The sequence below is a fragment of the Episyrphus balteatus genome, chromosome 3 (assembly GCF_945859705.1).
Source record: "Episyrphus balteatus chromosome 3, idEpiBalt1.1, whole genome shotgun sequence".
Taxonomy (NCBI): domain Eukaryota; kingdom Metazoa; phylum Arthropoda; class Insecta; order Diptera; family Syrphidae; genus Episyrphus; species Episyrphus balteatus.
This window is the reverse complement of record NC_079136.1, coordinates 3,040,109-3,063,577: the sequence shown is the minus strand read 5'-3', so window position 1 is coordinate 3,063,577 and position 23,469 is coordinate 3,040,109. Positions and strand designations below refer to the sequence as shown.

Here is a 23,469-nt window from a genome sequence, read left to right as displayed (position 1 = left end):
TAAAACTGTTTAATTTGTTTTAATCTGAAATGCAACAAAACATGTGCATTGTGTAATACAGAAAAATTCTTGTATCTACCTTGCCAGATTATATTCAAAGTGGCAAAATGTCTAAAAATGACATGTTTATTTAGTACTTGTACTACCAACCATATATAACAAAGTGCAGGATTGACTCCTTTTTCATGCTAAGTCACCTCACTAAAACGAGTTGTTTGTTACTACACATAGGCATTTTCATTCCTTGGAACACATCGAAAATATTTTGATGTCATTTTTGTCCAAACAAAATGGTGGCGCTAAAATAGAATATGTCATAATTTCATTTATTTCCTTTTGTCCAAAAAATGCCAAAAAATAAATAATAAATAATGCCATTGGGTTAAAAAATTGGTAAGACTTATTCAGATTTATGTTTAGCAATGAAAGTTCCACTGGTTCCGCTTCTAAGTTATTTTTTTTTATGTACATAGGAAAATAAAAGTTACTCATACACCACAGTGACCTGCTGGGTAAATAGTTTGTTTGATTATTTAAGATTTTAAAGGTTAATTTTTGACAGAAGCATTGGATCACAACATTGAAAGTAATACAAAATTCCAATAATTTAAGGCGATTCTAAGGTCTTTCTAGGGATTATTGATTTCAAATAACGTTAATTTTGTCAAAAACGAATATTTTTTAATATAGTTTTAATACTTATAGTCCAAGATTCAGCCATAAAACGACCTTCTCTCATCTAAACGCACGCTTAAGTTTTTTGTGGTCAACATAATGATCGAAATAAGCAAAATGTGATAGACAACTCAACTCTAGCACGTTTTGTTTAGTTCAGCACAACACAACACAAATATTAATGGGAACTAGACCAGAGAAGTTCGACGTTTGGGGGGTTCTTGTTCTTTAATTAATAATGATTTCGATTAATTTTTGTATATGCTCTCTGAATAGGTAATTGATCTTATGAAAACTGAAATTTGTCTACATCTACAATACAAATTTCAGTAGTTTGCAGTTTTGCATTTGGTTTAAATTATACAAGTTAAAATGTTTGCAGTAATGACTGCATTCAGAATTTAAAAAAAACACCCTTTATTAACAAAAGCAAAATGATCTGTGACAAAAATTTATAACATCGTTCAAAAAAAGACCCACATAGGTAGATGAACGAAAAGATGGAGAATGGACATGGAATATTTATTTTTTTTTGTCTGAAATCATTTTTTCGTGTGACACTAATTGCAATTTATTGTTGTAGGTTACATCAAATGATTTCTCTCAAAATCCAAAATTATTCTTTCTAGGAATATATTCTCATATTCTCTCACTTGAGGTTTCATATAGGCCATTGACTTCTGTTAAAGAAAAGAGCCTTAAATCTTAACTGTTCATTTAACCAATATGCGAATATTGCAAATGCAACTCATAAAATTATATTATCAATGCATTTTATGTTGTAGATACTTCCAATGAACCACAACATGAATAATTCATCATTAAAACTTTAATCGAAATAAAAAATGAATTTCAAAATAAAAAGAAATAAAATGCCAATATATTTATGATTCTTTGCCTCAAGGGTTTTAATAACCCAATGCAACGTGGTACAATGTTTGCATAGAATGAAATGTAAATTGGCATGCACTTTATATCACAAAATAATATTTAAATTTTATGCCGTTTGAAACGACCACCTGAGCTATGAATTGCTTTATTTACTATCAACAATAACAAGCCAACGTACGATAAATTTGTTTTTCTTTCTTTCATTCATTCAAAACAAAGCTAAATAAGTGCAAACAAAAGAAAATTGTAAGAAAAGATTTTCTGAAATATTGTGCTTTTGTCAGTTAACCCTTTTGTTTATTTTCAAATCTGTCAATCCCATGAAATTATTTTGAACTTTGATAAAATTTGCAACACACAAAGTATTCCAATCTGCATTTGAATTGTTACCATGCTACATAAGGGTTGCTAATTGCAAGTTCAAGTTCCAAAATTCATAAAAAAAAAACTGCACTTCAATAATCTCGTAATCTATAAATTAATGATTATTTTGAAATTAGTTTTATTAGGATTGTTAATATTCAACAAGCTATAATAATTATTGTTAAATGTAATTAAACAACAAATTAACTTTTTTAAAGGGTCTTAACAAGGCTTGCTTCGTTTATATAATGTTTTGATCGAACTCGCTTGTTATGGATATGAGATTAATTTACTATTAAAAAATGACCGCTTTTGAATTAATTTATTACAAGTAGGTACCTACCTTTTAAAATTGTTATCAAAACATAATATCTTATATTATTATTCCAATCGATACAGCAAGAACTTTGATCTAGGGAACATGGGCAATGGGCATTCTCAAAGGTTCGAAAACAAAGTTATCTAATTTAGTAAGATAACAAAGTTATCTACATTTAGGTATGCAAAAAAGAGAGTTAATTAGGAAAACAATGTATATACAGAATAGGTGTTTTTAATTCAAAAATCAATAGAACTTATTCCAATCCTGTTCCAAAATCCGTCTAGGGTCAGTAAGCATGTATAACAGTTGCATAGTACTTGGGTATTGTCATTTCTTTGGACGAGTACTTCCATAATGCTTCAATTCACCAAATCTTGCGAAACGTTTTTATTGTTGATTTGTTTTGACGCGTGCTTGCTCCAATTTTGTATTTAATCTCTCTTTTGAGGGACCGATGCGTGGTAGTATATCCAGTTAAAAGGCTAGAATTTACACTAAATGAAGCCAATGTTAGTAAAAAACAAAATTGCAATTTTTTTGTTTTATAATGTTTCTTAATTGTTTTTACTAATTTGGCATAGCTGATTTTAAATCTGCCCTCAATCTGTTTTTAGCCGCTCTAGTTTGGATGATACAGCTACTAGGGAAAAGCTTAAAATGTGGCATATAATCGATTATTGAGATGTTATAACCAGTATATATATGAAAAACTTTGATGCAGGCTCCAGGTCAATAAAAGATTTTTATATGGTTACAACGTTTCGAGCATGAATACACTCTTCATCAGGCAACAACAATTAGTTGATTTGTATTTACAACACAAACACACATTTCAATTTATTTAACAGCATTAAAAGAAAAGAATTTTTTCACACCACTGTTCACGACGACTGTTTCTTTTTATTTTGTGGAACAGTGGTGTGAAAAAATTCTTTTCTTTTAATGCTGTTAAATAAATTGAAATGTGTGTTTGTGTTGTAAATACAAATCAACTAATTGTTGTTGCCTGATGAAGAGTGTATTCATGCTCGAAACGTTGTAACCATATAAAAATCTTTTATTGACCTGGAGCCTGCATCAAAGTTTTTCATATATATATACTATTTGAAGAGGTCACTACAAAAATTCCTATAATTGTTATAACCAGTGGCGTATCCAGAAAAAAATTTGGGGGGGGCTGAAAAATTTTTAAAAAATGTTTGATAAGGTAGTACAAATCACAACAAAAACATTACTGTTAAAAAAAGACTAGAGAACTTGGCTGGGCACTACCGTGCCCCTTGATTTGTCTCTTTTTTTATTCATCTTTGATCAAGAGAAAAGCGCTGTGCTGTGGTACTGAAAGTCGTATAGTAGCATTTTACTGCTCCCGACAACTTCGTACTACTGTCTCCTTTCACATTCAAAGTAGCTATTTTTCAAAGTTCTTGTATCCCAAACATTTTACACAAACAGCAAGGTGTTTAGTAATCTTTAAAAAAAAAACACTTTTTCGTTCGAACTTTTTCATGTGCTGAATTCAAAACTGTTTACAGATTTATTCCTATCACGTCTAGTTTTTGAGCTATACTCATCACTTTTTTCGGTATAAATGCCCATATTTCCGCAATTCGACCGAAAGTGAACTGGCATCACTTTTCAATTTCACGTGAAATTGATCTTCGATCGATTTCGAAAACTTCGAAAATGCTTGGAACTGTCAAAACTGAAGGATCATCCATTTTTATTTTGTTTCTAAAGTTAAATTACTGCTACTTTGAACATGGATGCAATTTTATTGGCAACTTTATTGGAAAAAAGCGGAATTTAAAAGAAAAAAATAAGAAGTCACATTTTGCGAGACATATGAAATGTAAGTGGGCGATATTATTGCAAATTTTAAAAGAAAAATGAATTAGATAAAGTGTAAAGCGAATGAGGTTGCAAACACAGAGGCATGATATTTCACGCCTCATGTGTTTTATGTATTTTGTATTAAATTAACAACAAATAAACATTACAAAACAATAAAAATATAAGTTTTGATAATATTTTGTCCAAAAATTGGAGATTCATTGAAAAAGATACCAAGTTAACTAGCAGAAACAAACTGAATTGAATTCGATCAGGGGCCTATTTCATAGATAATACATTACATACATTGTATGATATTGACAGTTCTGATGTATTATTTCTGTTTCATATAAATGTTGTATGAAGAACTGTCATACATCAGTGTATGAACGGAGAATCGACTGGAAGTATTCCAATGTTGTATGATACTGTTTCATAGAAATTTATCATACATCATTTTAATACATTTTGTGTGAACTTTTCATACATTTCATACAGCAAGTCTTTTTGCTGTAAACAAAATTTATTTACTTAATAAAAGTATTGAAATGCTATTTTTTTTGTTCATAATTTAATCATAAAGAATATCCACATATTATATTTTGTGTTTTTGCAAAGAAAACAATAATTCATTGTCTTTTCTTGTTTTACTTTTAAATATTATGACACGCAAGTTTCTGCTACTTTTCGTTTTGGTTAGTCAGTAAAAAAAATTCCTACACTTCAACGAAACCTAACCTCACAATTCATTCAAACGAAATGTCAAAATAAATACATCAACTACAACAGAATAGATTTTATACATTACTTCCAATGAAATCTGTGAAACAAAAAATTGTATGTAATGTATTAAAAAAATTTTAATGTATGATGTATGTAATGTATGTGATGTATTATCTATGAAATAGGGCCCAGAAAATCGAAATGAGTGAAAAATTGTAGAACACATAATTTCACTATCGGCAACGCAAGTGAATGCTCAAAAAGTGAAATGCAGAACGTAATAGTCTCAAAAACTAGTTTTCAATGAAATTCTTTTGATGTTTAATCCGAAATATATATTTTTTAATAATATGTTCCTTTTTTAATACAAATCAGAAGCACAAACTGGAATTTGCTTAAATAAACCATTAGTTATGTTGGCCACTAAGATATTGAGATATAAAAAATTTGTATTTCCAATATCTTTAAAAAAAAATATTATTTTTGAAAAAAAGTAATATACTCAAGACAATAAAATACGACGTGATTGCATAAGAAGCTTTGCAAAATTTAACGGTGATGTAATTCGACGTCAAAACAACAAACAAATTATTTGAAGAATTCTGAATTGGACTAAAATCCTGAAAATCCCAAACCTCGACGTCAAGTAAGGCACTTACTCAAACAAACACAAACAACCATTTTAGAATTTGGTGGGGGCTCGATCATTTGAGCTGCCTCTAAATCTCTACGATTTACGATGAAGTTTCAGTTAATCATGTAGATTATGATGAAATCAGCTAAATAGTAACATGATTTTGGAGGCTTGGGGGGGGGGGGGGCTTGAGCCCCCTGAGCCCCCCCCCCCCCTCAATACGCCACTGGTTATAACAGGAATATCTCGAGAACGCAAACCGATAAGAAAATTCTGATTTCGGATTCAAGTTCAACAAACCCAAAACTTTTAGAAAAGTATTGTTTTCTTCCCGAAACAAAACCACTGTAGATCAAAAAGTAAAAAAAAATCGATTATTGATATTATTATTATTGATTGAGATGATAGAAAAATTCTGATTTCTGACTCGAGTTTAGCACACCCAAAACCTCATAAAAAGTAATGTTTTGTTCCTGAATCAAATTCACTGTATGTTTAAAACCACTGTAGCTTAAAAATTTGCAAAGATCTTATAACGGAAATATCTCAAAAACGCAAGGTGATACAAAAATTCTTATTTCGGATTCAAGTTCAACACACCCAACACTTTTAGAAAAGTATTGTTATGTTCCCGAAATAAAACCACTGTAGCTTAAAAAGTAGTAAAAAAATTGATAGTTGACATTTTATAACGGGAATATCTAAAAAACGCGAGCTGGCAGATATTTTTGACTTCGGATTCGAGTTCAGCACCCTAAAAACACCTTCAGACAAGTTCACCAAACTTAATAAAACAAAACCCTTGCTGCCCAGTGTTATCAGTTGCATTTTGCAGTGTTGTTGTAAATTTTATATTTTTTTTTTTTTGTTGAAACTTCGAAAATGACTAAAATGGTTTATCTTCATTTCGTTGTCTTTCAGTGTTATATGATGATACTAATTATTATGATACAGTTCAAAGTTAATTAAATTTAAAATTTTTCTTAAAGTTCCTATTTCTTATAAGGCCTTACAATTTAACCTTTTCAGACTAAAACAGACTGATTGTCAATTCCCTTGACAGAGGCATTCATATTCATAACTCGATATTCAGGGCAGAAAATACGACTATGCATGAGTGTGTCTGGTGCCTATAGAGTTTAGTTATACATTGCACCTGAACATAATAGTCAAGCTTTTATATTTATGATATCACATTTTTTTGTAGACCCAAGACCCAACTCTCTTGGACATGTTAAATAGTTCCAAAATGAGTTTACTGAGTCGTGTACTATGAATATCAATGAGAATAAAGTTTATTTTAGCTTGACAGCTGAATTAAATTTGTAAAAATGTGCCATATTTATTCGCTAATGATATAGGTTATTTAAGTTTGTCGACTATTCTATTAGTGTTGATAGATTCTTAACTATTTTCAAGTTAAAGATAAAAATTGATTTAACTGAAACTAACAAAATTTTTAAAGGTTAAAGAATTTGTTTTGTTTTCTATATGAATTTTTCACTGACAGAAGTTTATGTAGGTCTAAACTTTTGAATCATAAATATTCAGTTATGTTTTAATTTGGATGTAATTAGTCTGTTCAAAAAGAAGAACTAAGGGATTAATAACTCTATAAAGCTTGTTATGTTATCGACAATCTATTGAGTATATTTTTCTAAAGGTTTTTGGTGTGCTGAGCTCGAATCTAAAGTCGGAAAAAATTAAGCAGATCCTGTTTTTGAAATATTACAGTTGTAAAATGCACAACAACGTTTTTTTGATATCGGTAAGAAAGAAAGAAAGGTCCGAAGTAGTCAAAAAACGTTTTGTTTTTTGCGCTTTCTAACGGTAATATTTCAAAAACGGGAGCTGATTAATTTTTTCTGACTTCGGATTTGAGTTCAACACACCGAAAACCTTGAGAAAAGTATATTTTTGTTTCGGCAACAAAAAAAAGTTTAATTTTGTTAACCAGTGCTACCTACAGCTAATTACTTTTACTGGTCCTTTGACCTTAGCCTTATGTACAAACATGTGTTATTATTTAGGGTATTTTGTAAAATTTACATTATTATGTACATACTTAATATTAATATCATTATCTGTTTGTTTCCTTATTTACAGAGCTCCAACAATAATCGCTGGACTTTTCCCACATCTTAATATCAACATAAATTCATCATTTGATACATTTAACAAAATGGGATATTTGTCATCTTTTCTCCCAACAAATAATCAGGTAACACATCATTTTTGTTTCGTTTATATTTTTTTTTAATTATTATTGTTATTATTGACTCTAGTCATTGCTTAAAATGATGATAATAATATGGCCTGACTTAAATTTCTTATCGCTCATCTTGCTTTTTGGTTATCTCAAATAAAAAAAAAAAAATAATAATAATAATACAAAAAATTAATAGTCTCTCACATGTGCACAGGCAGTGATTGAATATTGAAAGCTGTTCTAATCGGTTAAAATTCAAATCACTTTCGAATCTGTAAGATAATTTGTAAAAAAAAAAACGATCCACTGCATCGATTGTTGTAAAATCATGATCGCCTTAAATGATAGCCGGAAATGGTTGGGAACTTAATAAATAAAAATAAATATTAAAAAATAAAATGGATTAAAATTAAAAATTTGTATTTAATAATTCAAGCTCTTTATAGATTTATTACACTATTGACACAAAAATCTCAAAGTCCTAAATCTCATGTCGTTTTCGATTGGTTTCACTCGAGGATTCACTCGTTCTGAAATCCAATAAAACGGTTTGAATCGCTTCCACTCAATTCTGTTTTTTTTGCGTTTGTGTAATGTCGTTTTCGATTGGTTTCACTCAAGAATTCACTCATTCTGAAATCGAATGGAACAGATCCGTCGCTTCCACTCAATTCTGCTTTTTTTTTGTTTTTGAAATTTCAAATGTCAAATATTAATTTAATTTTTTTTTTCCAAACGAAAAAAATATAAAAAAAAAACATAAATCTGGAGATGACGATAGAGAAGAAAGTGGTAAAAAAATCATTCCATTGCATTAAGGTACCCATTTTAATATTCTTATTAATTTTAATTTTAGAATTTGAATGACAACAAAAAAAGAATGATTGAGTCTTTTTTTGTTGACATTTAAAATTTTATGTATTAGTGCTTCTGATTTTAAATCGAGAAGAGAATTTCTCTTCTGAGAAGCGTTCTAGCTGTCATTTTCATGCCAATAAAACGGTTTCAGAAGGCTTCAAAATGATTCCGGACGCTTCCGGAGAGCCAATCGAAAACGACATCAGTCAAATACAAAATTCTTTTCATAACTGGCCAACTAAGGAATAGATATAAAAGTTTCACATAGAAAGAACACTTTACGGTTAAAGAAGTACCTACGCTTCCGATATTCAAAATTTTGCTCGGAATAAAAAAATGTTTTGTACAGATTAAAATTGTAGAGATACAATGTGTTTTTTTCCCTATACGATACGTTTTTATATGAACAGATTTCGTTCACAATTATGAAAACAGATTTCATCTTCCTTTTTTTAGAAAAAAGCCAGAAAAAATATTTTAAACAACAATCTCGAAAGCATGAAATTAATTTTTTTTTCATATTCCTAATCGACAGCACTGGGTTCTCATACAGTTTATCGATTACCTTAACACCGACGCTTTCATACAATTTATCGATAATTTGGCGAAATTGAACTGGTGTTACAGATTCTTACCTCCTCAAATAGCTAGGGTCTAATAATTCTCTTCTTGGTGTGTTTAATTTGTGAATTATTTAGCCCAATTGTGTTTTTTTTTGTAATCCATTTAAACTTGTAAACATATATTTATACTATGCAAGTGTTTAATTTTTTATTTCGATAACCACCAATTCTTATCAAAAATATTAAATTTGGCATCACCAATTGTGTTGAATGAATTCTCTCAAAGTTCATCACAATTCATTCCAAAAATGCCGGAATGACATTTCTCATACTCTATTTTTTGTTTTAATCAGTCAGAAAATTTGGTTAACCGAAAGAATAGAATTCCCGTCCAAAGAATCTACTTTGTTTTTATTTAATCACACAATACATACAAAATAACTTCTGCAAAAGACTTTCTTAACATATTTTTCAATTTTATTTATTAACATGGTTTTTTACACTTAAATAAAAACCTTCATAATAATCTCACACAATTCTAACAATTCTCATTCCTCTATGAATAACTACTTTTCTGTTACAACAATGGATCCAAATTTTAGAACCCGTGGTTGGTTCGAGGTTTGTTTGTTTCACATTTTTATTAAATAAAATTTAATTTTCAAAATGAATATATTCCAAGAAAATAAAATTACTTTGTTTTATAATTTATTTTAGGATCCAAAACAACAAACGAATTTATCACATGGTTCAGGAACGCAAAATCTACTGCACATCACGCCACATGCCGGCCGGAAGCCCTATAACTCAATGTTCGACTGGGGTGTTTATTTTCCATTTATAGCTCAATCTTTTCGCATGAAACAATTTCCGTATCCACAGGTAAGAAAAAAAAAGAGTCTATAGTATAGTAATGTGGGTCAAAAAAATCGAATTTTTTTTTATTTTATTCTCCGAAAAATCCATGCGAAAAATCGACTGCTAAACACCTCTAGAATATACTCACCAAATATTAGCTTTTTATATTAATGGGAAGGTCCTTCAAATTTCAATCATTATGATCAAAAATTCACATAGAAGGTGCTTCGCTTCACAATTTACCATTTTTACATTAACCCTTAAACCACTGACATTAAAATATAAGATGGAAGCGCCAGGTGGAAAAAACGGAAGACCGTTTGATTGATTGATTGATATTTGGGGTGTAAGATGTACTGCGACCTGTAAGATCTATTGTACCCCCCTTTTAAGCTAAATGAGTTAGTACCTCATTTTATAGCTCCTCCTCTAACCTAATTCCTTTCATGAAATTGATTATTTGGGGTATTTTCAAAGAGTGCAATTTATCCTCTTCGACTTGGTAGCGACCCATGTGTTTAAATCTTTGGTGTATTAGTGCATTGCAACTACCCAGGATGTGATCTGGTGTTTCTTCTTTTTCGCTACAGAATCTACATGTTGCACTATTTACTAAGCCCAAAATATGTAGATGCCTTTTTAACTTACAGTGGCCCGTGAGGAGCCCAGTGATTAACCTGAGATTGTTCCTACTTAGACTGATACATGATTTGAAACGCTCTCCTGGACTCCTCGTCTAGTTTTATTTTATTTTTAATAACATTTTCTCCTATTCCGCAATACGGTTCGGGTCCCATTAAAGGGGAATTTGCTCCCGTTTTTGCTAAGGAGTCCGCCTCCTCGTTACCCTGGACACCAACGTGTCCAGGTACCCAGTGAAGAGTGACTTTGTTTATTTTGCCAAGTTCGTTAAGTTTTCCTATACACTCCAATACTAGGTTGGGGTTGATTTCGTATTATTTAAGTGCTTTTAGGACAGCTTGACTATCAGACATAATGGCAATGTTTTTATTCCGGTGATTTAATTCGAGGTTTATTTCTGCACATTTTACAATGGCATTTACCTCAGCTTGAAAGATACTTGGGGATTGACCCATAGGTACGGAGAGTTTGGTATTAGGCTCAAAGACGCCTGCCCCTGTACCTTCAGCTGTTCTCGACCCGTCTGTGTACCATTTGATGGTATTTTCTTTAAAAGAGTAGTTGATAGATTCACCTACCCAATCTTTTTTACTACTGAGATGTATATTGTAGTTTTTCACAAAGTTATAATTTGTGACCATTGCATCTCTTGGAAATTCAAGGAAGTTTTCTTCTGAGGATCTGGACAGGAATTCTCTTTCTCTGTTGCCTATGCATTTTCCAGCTCCAGTTCCTTCCTTGGCAAATCTCATGATAGCTCCCTTAGCAGCACTTTCAATAATAAGGTGAAGTGGAGTTCAGGGCTGCCAGAAATCATGATTTAGCATGATTTTCATGTTTTTTGAACTAAAATAATGTTTTCATGTTTCCGTGTCCAAAATCATGTTTTTTTTTTAATCCAAGCATTGTATATAGAAACTATATACTATATACAATGATCCAAGAGAAAAATCTTTATAATCTTTTTGTAAACCAACAATCTTTTTCACTAGATGAACTGTTATTTTTAATGGGGGTTATCATGAATAAAAATTTCCCTCGAAATGTTTCCCATGTTTTAAATATGGGAGCGAAAATGATCATAAAAAGATTCCCTCGGAATTTATTGGTATCGAGAATAAATTTTCCAGGGGAATTTAGACATCATTTCTTACGATTTTTTGCTCCCTGGAAATAAATTCCGAGGGAGATTCAGGATCACACAAAAAATTCCGAGGGAAAAAAATATTCCGAGGGAAACAAAATTCCCCTTGAGATTCACGATAGGGCCCAATAAGTCATTCAATACCTACATGAAGTATGTATATATGAAATTAACCTTAAATGAGTACAAATTATAACCTGATTTATGTTTTCAAGTTTTACTCTCGCCATTTTTGTAATTTAAGTTATAATTACAATGGCCACCTTTTGAAAAAAAAAGTGGGTAGATTACAAAAGCAAATAATTATTTTTTCCTTCAAAGGGCAATTTTTCCCGAAAAAAAACTATAAACGTTTTGAAGCCAAGATCTAAGAATTCTCCATCATAAAATGAGTTTGATAATTTTCACTTTAAGAATTTTTGCAAAAAGTACCCTGTGTAGTTATACCTCTGATACTTTATACTATTTTCTAAAATGCACTGGAAATAATTTGTTTTATTCCCCCCTAGTCTCGATGTGGTTGTTCATTTTCTTTCAAATTTTGCTTTTTTTTATAAATCATGTTTTTTGAACTGAAATCATGTTTTTTATCATGTTTTTTATCATGTTTTTTTAAATTTCGAAATGGCAGCACTGGTGGAGTTAAATCAAGGATAACCTCCATTGCCGCTGTAGGGCATGTTCTCATAGCCCCGGTGATGCAGACACATGCGAGTATTTACACTTTATCTAGTGATTTCCTAGTTGTTGCAAGATCGGTTCTTTTGTGCCAAGCCACCGCACCATAGGTAATTATAGGTCTTACCATCATAGTGTACATCCATCTTAGGATGTATGGTTTGCAGCCCCATGAATTGCTTGCTAATCTTTTGCAAATCATTAAGGCTTTCGTAGTTTTACCAGTGGTTATTTCTACGTGTTTGTTCCAGAGGAGTTTACTGTCTAGTGTGATACCTAGATACTTAACCTCCTTCTGTGTTTCTATTACTTCTCCAGCTAACCGTATAGGTTTCATACGGGGAAGAAGTCTTTTTTTGGTAAATGGTATAATTGTTGTCTTGGTAGGATTGATGTTAAGTCCTGCCGATAGACACCATTTCCGAATGTTTTTCAATCCTCCTTGAATAATATCGCAAAGAGTTTCTTCAAACTTCCCACTGGCTATTATTACTATATCATCGGCAAAACCGAGACATCGTATACCTAGGGAAGTTAAATTTTCTAGTAGTTCATCAACAACAATACTCCAAAGCAAGGGTGAAAGGACCCCCAAATCCAAAATAAATGTTTTATTCATTTCAAAATTACAAATTATTCTCTAAGGCCCAATTTATTCACTCTCCATTATTTTTAAAGGCTCCATTAAAAATTATAAAACTGTCAAATCGCATACAAATTTTAAAATTTCCCTTTTTTAATGGCGACTTTAAATTTAATGGAGTGTGAATAAATTGGACCTAAGAAATGTTTTAAAAAGTTCTTTAATTTTCAAAAAACATTTGCATTTGGTACAAAATGTGTGTTTTGGACATTTTATACAATGTACAAATTTTTTTCGTTCCCCCACATCACCTTTCTTTACACGTTAAAACTTGTCGTTGAACGATATAAAATTTTGTAAATTTGCTCAAATTCGTTTTTTTGATAAACAGTCAGGTATAATTCGAAACTCTTATTCGCTCCAATGCTTCGATGTTGCAATAAGGAAAAATCGACATACAAATCAAAACTCAAAACTACCTTCGAAGTCCATGTTTGGCAAACTGGAATTTTGTTTAGACTTTTTTTTTGATATCGTCCCGATTTGTTTCGAGGGATATCAAATCTATTAGACCGTGTCGGTGGAGAAATATGAGAAAAACCTAAGAGGTGTTTGAAGTTTTTTTTTTTATTTCAGGCGGAAAATCAGCTTTCCCCCTAAACGATCCATTGAAGCGATCAGCTGATGTCATAATTGAAAAGCTTGAACCTTCTTCTGCAGGCAATGATAACCGAGCAATATTTTTGGCTTAAACGGCGTTGCTACATCTTGTTGTTACGCATGCAAATGCATATTTTCTTATGTGTGCAATACTAAACCAGCTTCATTGAAGCCACCAGCTGATGGCATAGTTGAAGGTCCTCAAGCTTCTTCAGTAGTTAACGGCGACGGAGTCCTTTTTCGGCTCAAACGGAGTTGCCACATCTGGTTGTTGCTCTTGTTGCGTTCCTGCTGATAAAGTTAGCTCGAATAGAGCTTCATCGTTTGTAACTTTTTTTTACAACTTCTCTTGACACTTGTGGTAATCCGTCAGTCAAATTCAAGCTGCTCATATTCTAAGACTAAAACAGCACAAATGACGAAGTGTCTATGAGCTGCAAGTAGTTCGAAAACTTTGTTATAATCTTCGGATTCACATCTGCAATTTCTTCGTCATTGAAAGCAGATAGATTTACTTTTTTTCCACCTATCACAAGCCTTGTTTCTATCACTCCGACGAGACATTATTATTTTACTGAAAAAAAGCTTTTGATTCTGGTTAACAAAACAAAATAACTAAGAACCAATAAAACATTGGTGGACAATTTTGGACAATTTTTTCACTGTTTAGCCACTAAGACCGTCTACAGACGGTCTTCACAAAAATTCGATTTTCTCAAAAAATTTTTTGTTTCACAAATCAAATAAAAAACAATATAGGAAAATATTATACCTCATTATTTACCAAAAAAATTCCCGTGTTGATTGAACTATTGGAAAATAATTTAATTTGAACAAATTTTCCACTTAATTTTTACACCTTTTCCTATAAAATTCTTGTTGATAGATTCTTGTTATATCTATAGAACTATTCTACCCATACGCTTCAAACTGGAACTGTTGTAGAGGTAAATATAACCTGCATAAAACTTCTTTGGAGGTGGGAGCGGAAAAATTATTCAGTAAGAAGATTGTTGGATAGCTGGTCTTAGGGGTTTAAGGGTTAATCTGCTACTAAAAAAAAATATATTTTTTTCGAATTTTTAGGAAATTTCTTTACATATTCTTTTAGGGGCTTAAACGTTCTACTAAAAAGTCTTCGGTGTTAATTCGATTGCTTTAACCGTTTAGAAGATATTCGTATCCAAACTCTAATGCCCACTGATTTTAATAGTTTTCTTATGAAAATTGATATGATTTTTGTGACCTAAAAAATTTAAAAAAAAACTAAAAGGCAAAAAAGGCATTTGATATTGAATTATAAAAGCAATGAACTACCAAAATGGCAAGAGTAAAGATCTTGACATACACAAATGCGTTGGCCCGTAAAGTATTCCTCTTATAGTTCTGAAGAGGTGTTCTTCCACGCTGGCAAAACCACTGCGTAAGCTTTTTCATCTGTCGTACTCTACAGGTCTCTTTCAGAGTAGGTGGAAAACAGCATTTGTCCAGCCTGTCCCTAAAAAAGGCGAATCTTCATCACCCTCCAACTATCGTCCGATTGCTCTTACGTCCCTTCTTTCCAAGGTCATGAAAGCGCTGATTAATTTCCAGCTAAAGAAATATATTGAAGAACGGAAGATTCTTGTTCTTAATGACCGGCAGTATGGCTTTCGTAGCAATAGGTCCACTGGTGATTTGATGGTTTATCTCACCGATCAGTGGAAATGAAACATCGTTTTGGATAAAGTAAGATTATATCAAAGGCATTTGATAAAGTTTGGCATCAAGCTCTTTTATCGAAAATGCTTGCATTCGGTATAGATGAATCTCTTCTTGGTTGGATTAGAAATTACCTTTCGAACCGTTCAATTCAAGTTGTATTGGATGGATTCAAGTCTAAAACCCATAATATAAACAATGGTGTGCTCCAGGGCTACGTTTCGTCTCTCATTTCTCATTTTCGTAAATGATCTGCTTTCTGAAACTTCTAATCCAATAAATTGTTTCGCTGACGATAGTACCCTCAACTTTTCATATTCGTTTGAGGATTCACACCCTTGTCCTTCGGGTGTAAAACTTCAGCGGCAAAATATGATAAGCTCATTAAATTCTGATCTCGAATGCATTGTCCAATGGGGAATAAGAACCCCGAAGAATTTAATGCTTCTAAAACACCACAATGCTGCTTACTATCGTTAAAACGAAACCTTCCCCCTATCCATGATTGATGCTTGCATCGAGGAAACTGATCAGCTTTCGATTCTAGGTATGTCCATTACAAACCACCTTTTGTCGAATGAGCACATATTCGATGTGGCCAAAAACTCTTCACGCCTTCTGATCTGGCTGCAATTAATAAAGCATATGTATATTCCAAAGCTCGAATATAATTCCCATATGTGGGCAGGTGCTCCTAAGACCCGCTTGAGTTATTTGGACAGAATTCAAAATAAAGCGTTTAAATGATAGGTGATAGGCCCATTACTGATACAATCCCAATCCTTGAGCACCGCCGTAATGTATCATGCCTGTCCTTATTTTTAGGTATTTTTTTCATAAATGTTCTAATCAAATAGCTAGTTGCATTCCTCCCCTTAAACAATTCAACCGTAATACTCGCACTTCAAAGAATGCTTACAGTTTACACTTGAGCCCAATTTCGGACGTACCGTCAAATACAGAGATTCTTTCTTTTGTCGCACTTCAAGAATGGGGAATGCATTACCCGCCTAATGTCTAGACTCTAGAGCATTAAAACTAATGTGCATCTGTTTCTCCCTATAAACCCCTCCCTCTTTTCCTAACGCTCGCACTGTGTTGATACATATGAATAGTACCCAAAACCCCTTTAGTGCGCGCAGATTATAAAAAAAAAAAAAAAGTTTTCAGGTAACAGCATCCTATGATTGTCTCTAAGAAGCGTATAAAATGAGCTAAAACCCCTCTCTACTTCAACAGAAACGATTGGACCCGATTTGACACTGTTGACGTAATTCATTTCAATATTGGCGATAATTCGCCAGTAATTATAGAATTTATAAGTTCAACTATTTTTACCTGATTTTTGCAAGCCTTCGAAAACTAGGGTTTAAAGGTCGAACAGGAATCCAAAATTTATTTAAATGTATGGGAAAAACAAGAAAATAAATAAAAAATTTCATTTAGAAAAGAAAAGTACATTCTCTATTTTCTTGTTTTCTTAAAATTTACTATGTTACGGCAGTATTTTTAAGACAAAAAACAAAATTTTGAAAAACACAAAAAGACAAAAAAAAAAGGAACTGATGAGTAAAATTAAAAGCATGTTTTTTTTTTTTTAATCGGAAAGACATGAATCGTGTTTGTACAAAATCTATACTTTCTTAAGATAACGCAGTAAAAAATACAAAGTTAGAAAAATCTGTTCCCTGCCTATGACCAGTATGCATTGGGATTTGAATACCAATATTTTCTAAACGGTTAAAGCAATCATCTTTTTTGTAGAACGTTTAAGACCCTACAAGAATGCATCTTATTAATTTAATAATAATGATTTTTCAGTGAATTAGAAAAATTTAAAGAATAAAAGAAATGTTTTTATATATTCTTTTTTTTAATTTGACCTCGAATATCTTTCAAATGGTTATATTGACGAAAAAAGTTTATAAGACCTTTTTTGTGAAGCAATCTGTAGATAAACGAAAAATGTGTACATGGCCTTTTTTGTAGAGCGTTCAATTTCCTACAAGAATAATTTTGATGTAAAAATGGAAAATTGTGAAGCGGAGGATTTTCCCATTAATATAAAGAGCTCATATTTGGCGAGCATATTCTAGAGGTGCCTAGCAATCGATTTTCGGAGTATAAAATAAAAAAAGTTTCGATTTTTTTGACCCACCCTAATGTATAGTTTATAAATAAATTTGTGTTAACCATGTGTGCATCTGTATTTAAAGGTGTCCGGGCTAGTTTTAAAGGATCCAATTCTGCAGCGTGCCATCAAGCAAGCAAGTGAAGATGCATTGAAAGAGGAGAACTCAAAGAAAACACGTCGTAACTCAGAAAGAGTTCTTCCAGTCCCCGATCCAGATTCAGAAGATGACGAAATAGAAAACCTCGAATATCAGAGAATACTCAAACAACAAGAGAAACGAGGCTATAATATCCTTATGGATATGCGATCGAGGCTAAATCATATTTTGGTGTCTTTTACATCTTGGCTGTTGTACAAATTATTGCCATGCTTTTTGTCTGGCGTTGTCACTCATACCCGCCAAATAGAAATGCTTAAATTGGCTGCCGAGAAGGCGCCAGGCATTCCTTTGATTTTCCTGCCATTGCATCGGAGTCATTTGGATTATATCATGGTGACATTTATTTTGGCAAATAATGATATAAGGTCGCCATTAGTGGCTGCAGGAAATAATCTGCAAATTCCAGTTTTTGGAGGGTTGCTAAGGGGACTTGGAGCATTCTTTATAAAGAGAAAAATCGATCCAGTTGTTGGGAAAAAGGATGTTCTTTATCGAGCTGTGTTGCATTTGTATTTGCAACATGCACTCAAAATGGGTCATAATGTGGAGTTCTTTATTGAAGGCGGCCGAACCAGGACTGGAAAGCCATGTATGCCAAAGGTAAGTTTTTTTTAGAAGTATATTTTGAAAAAATTTTTTAAATCTTAAAAAATAATAAGCAAGTCTAAAACAATCTAATCTAGGAAGATTTATGCATATTCACGTCATATAGAAAAAACTTGATCAAATAGAACAACAAAGAGCAAGAAAATCCGTACTCTGAAAAATAATTTTGTCCTCTTGTTTTCTGGCCTGAATTATGTTTTTGTTTGCATGCAAGGTCAAGTTTTAGGGCGAAGACCCTCCCTTCTGACACGAGCTAATGCTGTGTATCGCAAGCGAGCAAAGTGTTCGGAACTTGAAATTATACCTTCGATTTCTTAACAATAACTCATTACTCATCAAGAATCAGAAAGTGGCAGAGTCCTGAACAGTCGTTCGAGAGAAGCTTATACATAAACTACTATTGGCCTATCTCCTGTACAGGTTGCTATAATATTGCCCATAGGCTTAGGTCGTTTGTTTGATTTTTGTTAAAAGGAAAGAAAGTGGCAGAGTCCTGAACAGTCGTTCGAGAGAAGCTTATACATAAACTACTATTGGCCTATCCCCTGTACAGGTTGCTATAATATTGCCCATAGGCTTAGGTCCTTTGTTTGATTTTTGTTAAAAGGAGGCAATACCTTTCTGCATATCGTACCAGATTCTATTTGATTCTTGTAATAAAGTAGAAACAATTTTGTTTTTTTTTTTTTGAATTTCGTAGAGGAATGTTTATTCTTCTTTTATTATTTCGTGAAAGGCTCATTCGCTTGTTCATTCCTCTCAATACCTTTGGAGATTTGTACTGTGGTTGCATTTAGACAAGCGAGCACAATATTATGTTGAAGCAATTTAAATGACGTCGTGGAAGGATTCATTGACTTAATAACTGCTTAGTTGCCTAGATTACGTTTATGAATCTTATAATTTTATTCTTCCAAATAACGTTCGCAGCTAAAGTATTCTTGGCCATTCGGAACTCATCTCTTGAGACGAGAATTTTGGGACCGTTTGTTTTTTTATTGAAGTTTATTTAGATAAACTGCCCGGAATTCTATACTTGTTGGTAGGATGCGATTGGAATTTCCATGAGTATTTACTTGCCTTGGCGATTGTGTTATATCCGCATTCGTACATTCGCTACAACAAGATAGTAGCCCGATTCAATGTTGGCTTCGCGGAACGTTTGGGCATCCAAGAAACTGGGAAAATGTTTTGAATTTGTTATTCTTTCCAAACGTACTACGAAAATAAAATAACCCAAGACAATTTTAGTATCATAGCTCAGCATTTGTTCGTGTTTTTTTTTTCGATGACCTTGTAGAAACTGTCTTTGGTAACACCATCGTTCACCTCATATGAGGCCTGCGGATCGTGGTGAGACGCACGCTCCGGGTGTTACAGCTCTGGACTTTCTAACTAAGTTTACATTTTCAAATAAACGCTATTGACTGTACAAGTGACCGTAGTAGATACCGTAGTTTCTTAATATTGTTTTCCCGTTCCTTCCCAACTTTTTAGTTTGATGGCAATTATATCTGCTCTGTAGCTGCCTAGGGCTTCCGTTTTTTATTCTGCTGTGCGTTGTTTATGAAGTGGCCCTCCATACATTCCACGCATATACGAAATTAGCTGCCCTTATTTTATATTCAGCGTTCGTCGTCAGTTCGTTGCCTTGCTGTTACCCTGATGGCATATCCTTACATTTATCATTCTTTAATTTCACTCTTGCTTTGTTCTTTTTTTGCAGGGTGGAATCCTATCAGTTATTGTAAATGCTTTTATGGATCGCAGTATTCCGGACGCACTTTTAGTCCCAGTATCAGTAAACTATGAACGTCTTGTGGACGGAAATTTCGTTCGTGAACAACTTGGCCAAAAGAAGATACCAGAAACATTTGGTAAAGCTATGTCAGGCATATGGAAGGTAAGAGACTTGAATAAAAACTAAATAACATTTCCCAAAAATGTATTAATTTTTCTCGATATCAATTAAGGCTTTGAATTCGAAATACGGATTAATGCGTATTGATTTTAACGAACCATATTCCATCCGAGAACTCGTCCAGAGTTACAATAAAATTGCGAAAGAAGATGGAAATATGAAAATTTATAAACCAGGTGCAAAGTAAGTTGACCCAGACACGTTGATGAATTTGTCAATTAACCTTTTGTTTCTTTTTAGAACCTTGCAGCATAATCAGTCAACGTCATCGTTGTACGGCACAGATGTTGTCTGTGAGGAACATCGGACGCTAATTGACAGCATATCCAGGCAAGTGGTATACGATTGTGCTGCCGCCACATCAGTTATGTCAACAAATGCATTGGCTTTCTTATTGCTAAATCAGTTTAGAAGTGGTGCTCTTGAAACTGACATTGCTAAGGAACTAGACGCGTTAAGAAATGTGCTGAAGGGTCGTCGAGATATGGGTTTCTCTGGCGAATCTCTTCATGTTGTAAGATATGCCTGTGATCTTCTAGGACCCGGTATGTTTATTAAATAAGAGTTTATCAATTCCAAAACTGATGTTTATGTAATTTTTTTTAGATCTTGTATTGAGAAGCAAAAGGGACCAACAAAACTATATTCAACCAAACCCACTCGTACCAAGACTGATTGAATTAGCTTACTATTCAAATACTCTAACGCCGCATTTTGCCCTTGAATCGATTGTATTGACATCCCTCCATACTCTATTAAGCGACAAACCAAGTGTAAGTTCAAAGATTTAGAAGTATTGACATGACTCAAATAAAAATGTCTTGTTTTTTGTAGGACGCTGGAATCTCTCGAAAGCATTTGCTCGAGGCTAGCCTTGAAAACTGTGGAGTATATCGCTACGAATTTATTCTCAACAAACCCACGCAAGTGTTGGATCAACTTCTTGAGTCGACAATCGATGAGTTGTTAAACAGAGAACTTATAAAAGGAATCGATGTAAGTTTGCTTTTTAGTTTTATTTAGGAAAGTGAACTTATGGACTACTCTTTCTATTATAGACGAAAGAAATGACAGAAAGTGATGTCCAAACGCATCGAATGGCAAACAACCTATTGTCTTATTTGGGTGAAGACGAATATGATGATTTCGAGCCATTAGACAATCAAGAAAAGCCGGAACTTTTCATCAATCCAAATACTCTTCGAGAACAGAAATACATTTGTGACATTTTGGCTCCGTTTGCGCATTCGTATTATGCTGTTGCACAATCATTGAAAGTTTTGTACAAAAATTCAATGTTGGAAAGTGAATTTATTAAATTCGTTATCAAAGATATCACAGATAAAGTGAATGATGCAAGTTGTCCCTATGGTAATTATTCTTATCCTTTATTCTCCTTCGATATTTTTTAATTTTTTTGTTTATTTTTTAGGTGAAAGTATCTCAACCGATTCGGTTAGAAATTGTTTGAAATTACTCGAGAAATGGTCAGTTTTGGAGGTTTTCAATCAACACGGACTGCGATTGTTATCGCTTGGACTTTTGTATGATTCATCGTCAGACGGTGTTCAATGTATTGTCAATAGAATAGGAGCAATTGTGCCAAAAATTAAAATGTAATTTTAGTTAAGACTTTAAGTACTCTGATAGTGTATAGTATGTATAGTACTAAAAATCAACAAAAAACAAGGAAAAAAAGAAACTAAACTTTATTTAATAGAGTTGGTTTCTGTTTTTTGATATTTTCATTTTGGTTGTTGTTGTAATTTATAATGGGAGATTTATAAAATAAGCACAAGATCAAATCAACCAAAAAAATTAGAAGAAAAACAAAAAAAAAACTTAGTTTTACAGTAAAAATAAATAATAATAAAAGCAATTAATAAGCAAGTTGATTTTTTTTTTTTATTAAATTTGCTATTTTTGCTTAAATTATCTCTTTGACTGAATAAAGTTAAACAAAAAAAAACAAGAAACAAAATCAAAAATCAAAATAAATACAATGAACTTACGATAGTAGAAAAATTATACATAAAATTATGTTATACCTAAGACTACATGCCTACGTGTGATGTATCTTTATAAAAACAAAAATAAAGAATACAAAAATATCTTAGTATTTAAAAATTTTAGTTTTTCTTTTCGTCCTTTCACTTTAGATTTGATAATATTCAAACTATGGGTGCTTTCATAATTGCATGGTTGCTTTGTTTATATGCGGTCATTTGCGATCAGACTAATGTCAGAAAAACTATTTGCGCATGTATTTTACTTTGAATTTATGAACACTTTTTCTGATTTGCGTCATTTGTCAAAATTTTTAAGTTGCAATTCAGCCTCTTCTCCAAAATTAACAATATATTATCTTAATTCACTCCTTATAGAAAAAATACTTTTTTAAACATTTCTGTCAATATTTACAAATTTATTATATCCAAGAAATTCGCGGCTATTTTTGTTATTTTGACTTGAACTTTGAATTTCCAATTAATATTTTGACCGAATTGAGAAACAAAGAAAAGCTGTATCATCTTTTACGTCATGTTCCTTCGTTCTTTAAGTTTAAATTCATTGCGCATGAGAATTTTTTCATTTGCACATTTGCGCTGCAAATATTTGCGTTTTACATTTATGAACACCTGACATTTGTCATTTGCATTAATGAAAGCTTTGCATTCGTCAGACTTGCGCAACCATGCATTTATGAAAGCGCCCTATGTATGAATTCTTTGAATGACTTTGTTTAGTTGTGATATTTCGGACTAAAACTTACTTATGAGTTCGATTAAATGGAAATTATTTAATTTCTGCGTAGAAAATTTACCTGTCTGAGGAATAACTGTCCCATATCATTTACGTTACTCAGAAATTTTTCAGACTTTGCTGTCTCAATAGGTTCAACGAGTGTATTATTTATCTCAATTTGTAAAAAAAAAAAAACAATAGTTTATACAATCAGGTTTATAGTGGAAACTGATCGGAATAAAATTTTCACCGAGTTCTGCGAAATGTGTCACGAAGTATCTTTTTTAGACTGATAAATCGAATAACCTTCCGAAAAAATTGAAGCATGCGTTCAAAATCCTGCATTCAAATTAATTTTTTCCAAAACAATGTGTTGTATTGCGCTTTTCTCTTTGTTTCTCTCTGACAAGATGTGATGCATTGCATCGATTTTCTCTCTCCAATTCTTCCTACCAGCTAATAGTTGCTTTACCTTTTCGTATAAAACAAAAAATAATAAAATTTGTGTAATTTTTATTATGCATTTTTTTACGATCGCAGGTTGACGACGACAGGTCTGAATAAAT

The 23,469-nt window shown here is 32.4% G+C and overlaps 1 protein-coding gene across 2 annotated transcripts in view; it reads left to right on the top strand.

Annotated features, from left to right (window-relative positions):
• The window catches only part of LOC129913828 (glycerol-3-phosphate acyltransferase 1, mitochondrial), a 29,499-nt gene extending 7,711 nt beyond the window's left edge, over positions 1–21,788 (top strand). The window contains exons 2-11 of one of the 2 annotated variants that reach the window (XM_055992710.1): positions 7,548–7,662; positions 9,789–9,953; positions 17,554–18,231; positions 19,964–20,140; positions 20,211–20,341; positions 20,399–20,703; positions 20,765–20,931; positions 20,993–21,154; positions 21,217–21,529; positions 21,591–21,788. In XM_055992710.1, coding sequence (XP_055848685.1) covers positions 7,548–7,662; positions 9,789–9,953; positions 17,554–18,231; positions 19,964–20,140; positions 20,211–20,341; positions 20,399–20,703; positions 20,765–20,931; positions 20,993–21,154; positions 21,217–21,529; positions 21,591–21,778 — 2,401 coding nt within the window. In that variant the 3' untranslated portion in view covers positions 21,779–21,788. Of the gene's footprint in view, positions 1–7,547; positions 7,663–9,420; positions 9,693–9,788; positions 9,954–17,553; positions 18,232–19,963; positions 20,141–20,210; positions 20,342–20,398; positions 20,704–20,764; positions 20,932–20,992; positions 21,155–21,216; positions 21,530–21,590 lie in introns of those variants that run through there. The other variant, XM_055992711.1, reaches the window with a different exon arrangement.
• Positions 21,789–23,469: the final 1,681 nt, after the last annotated feature.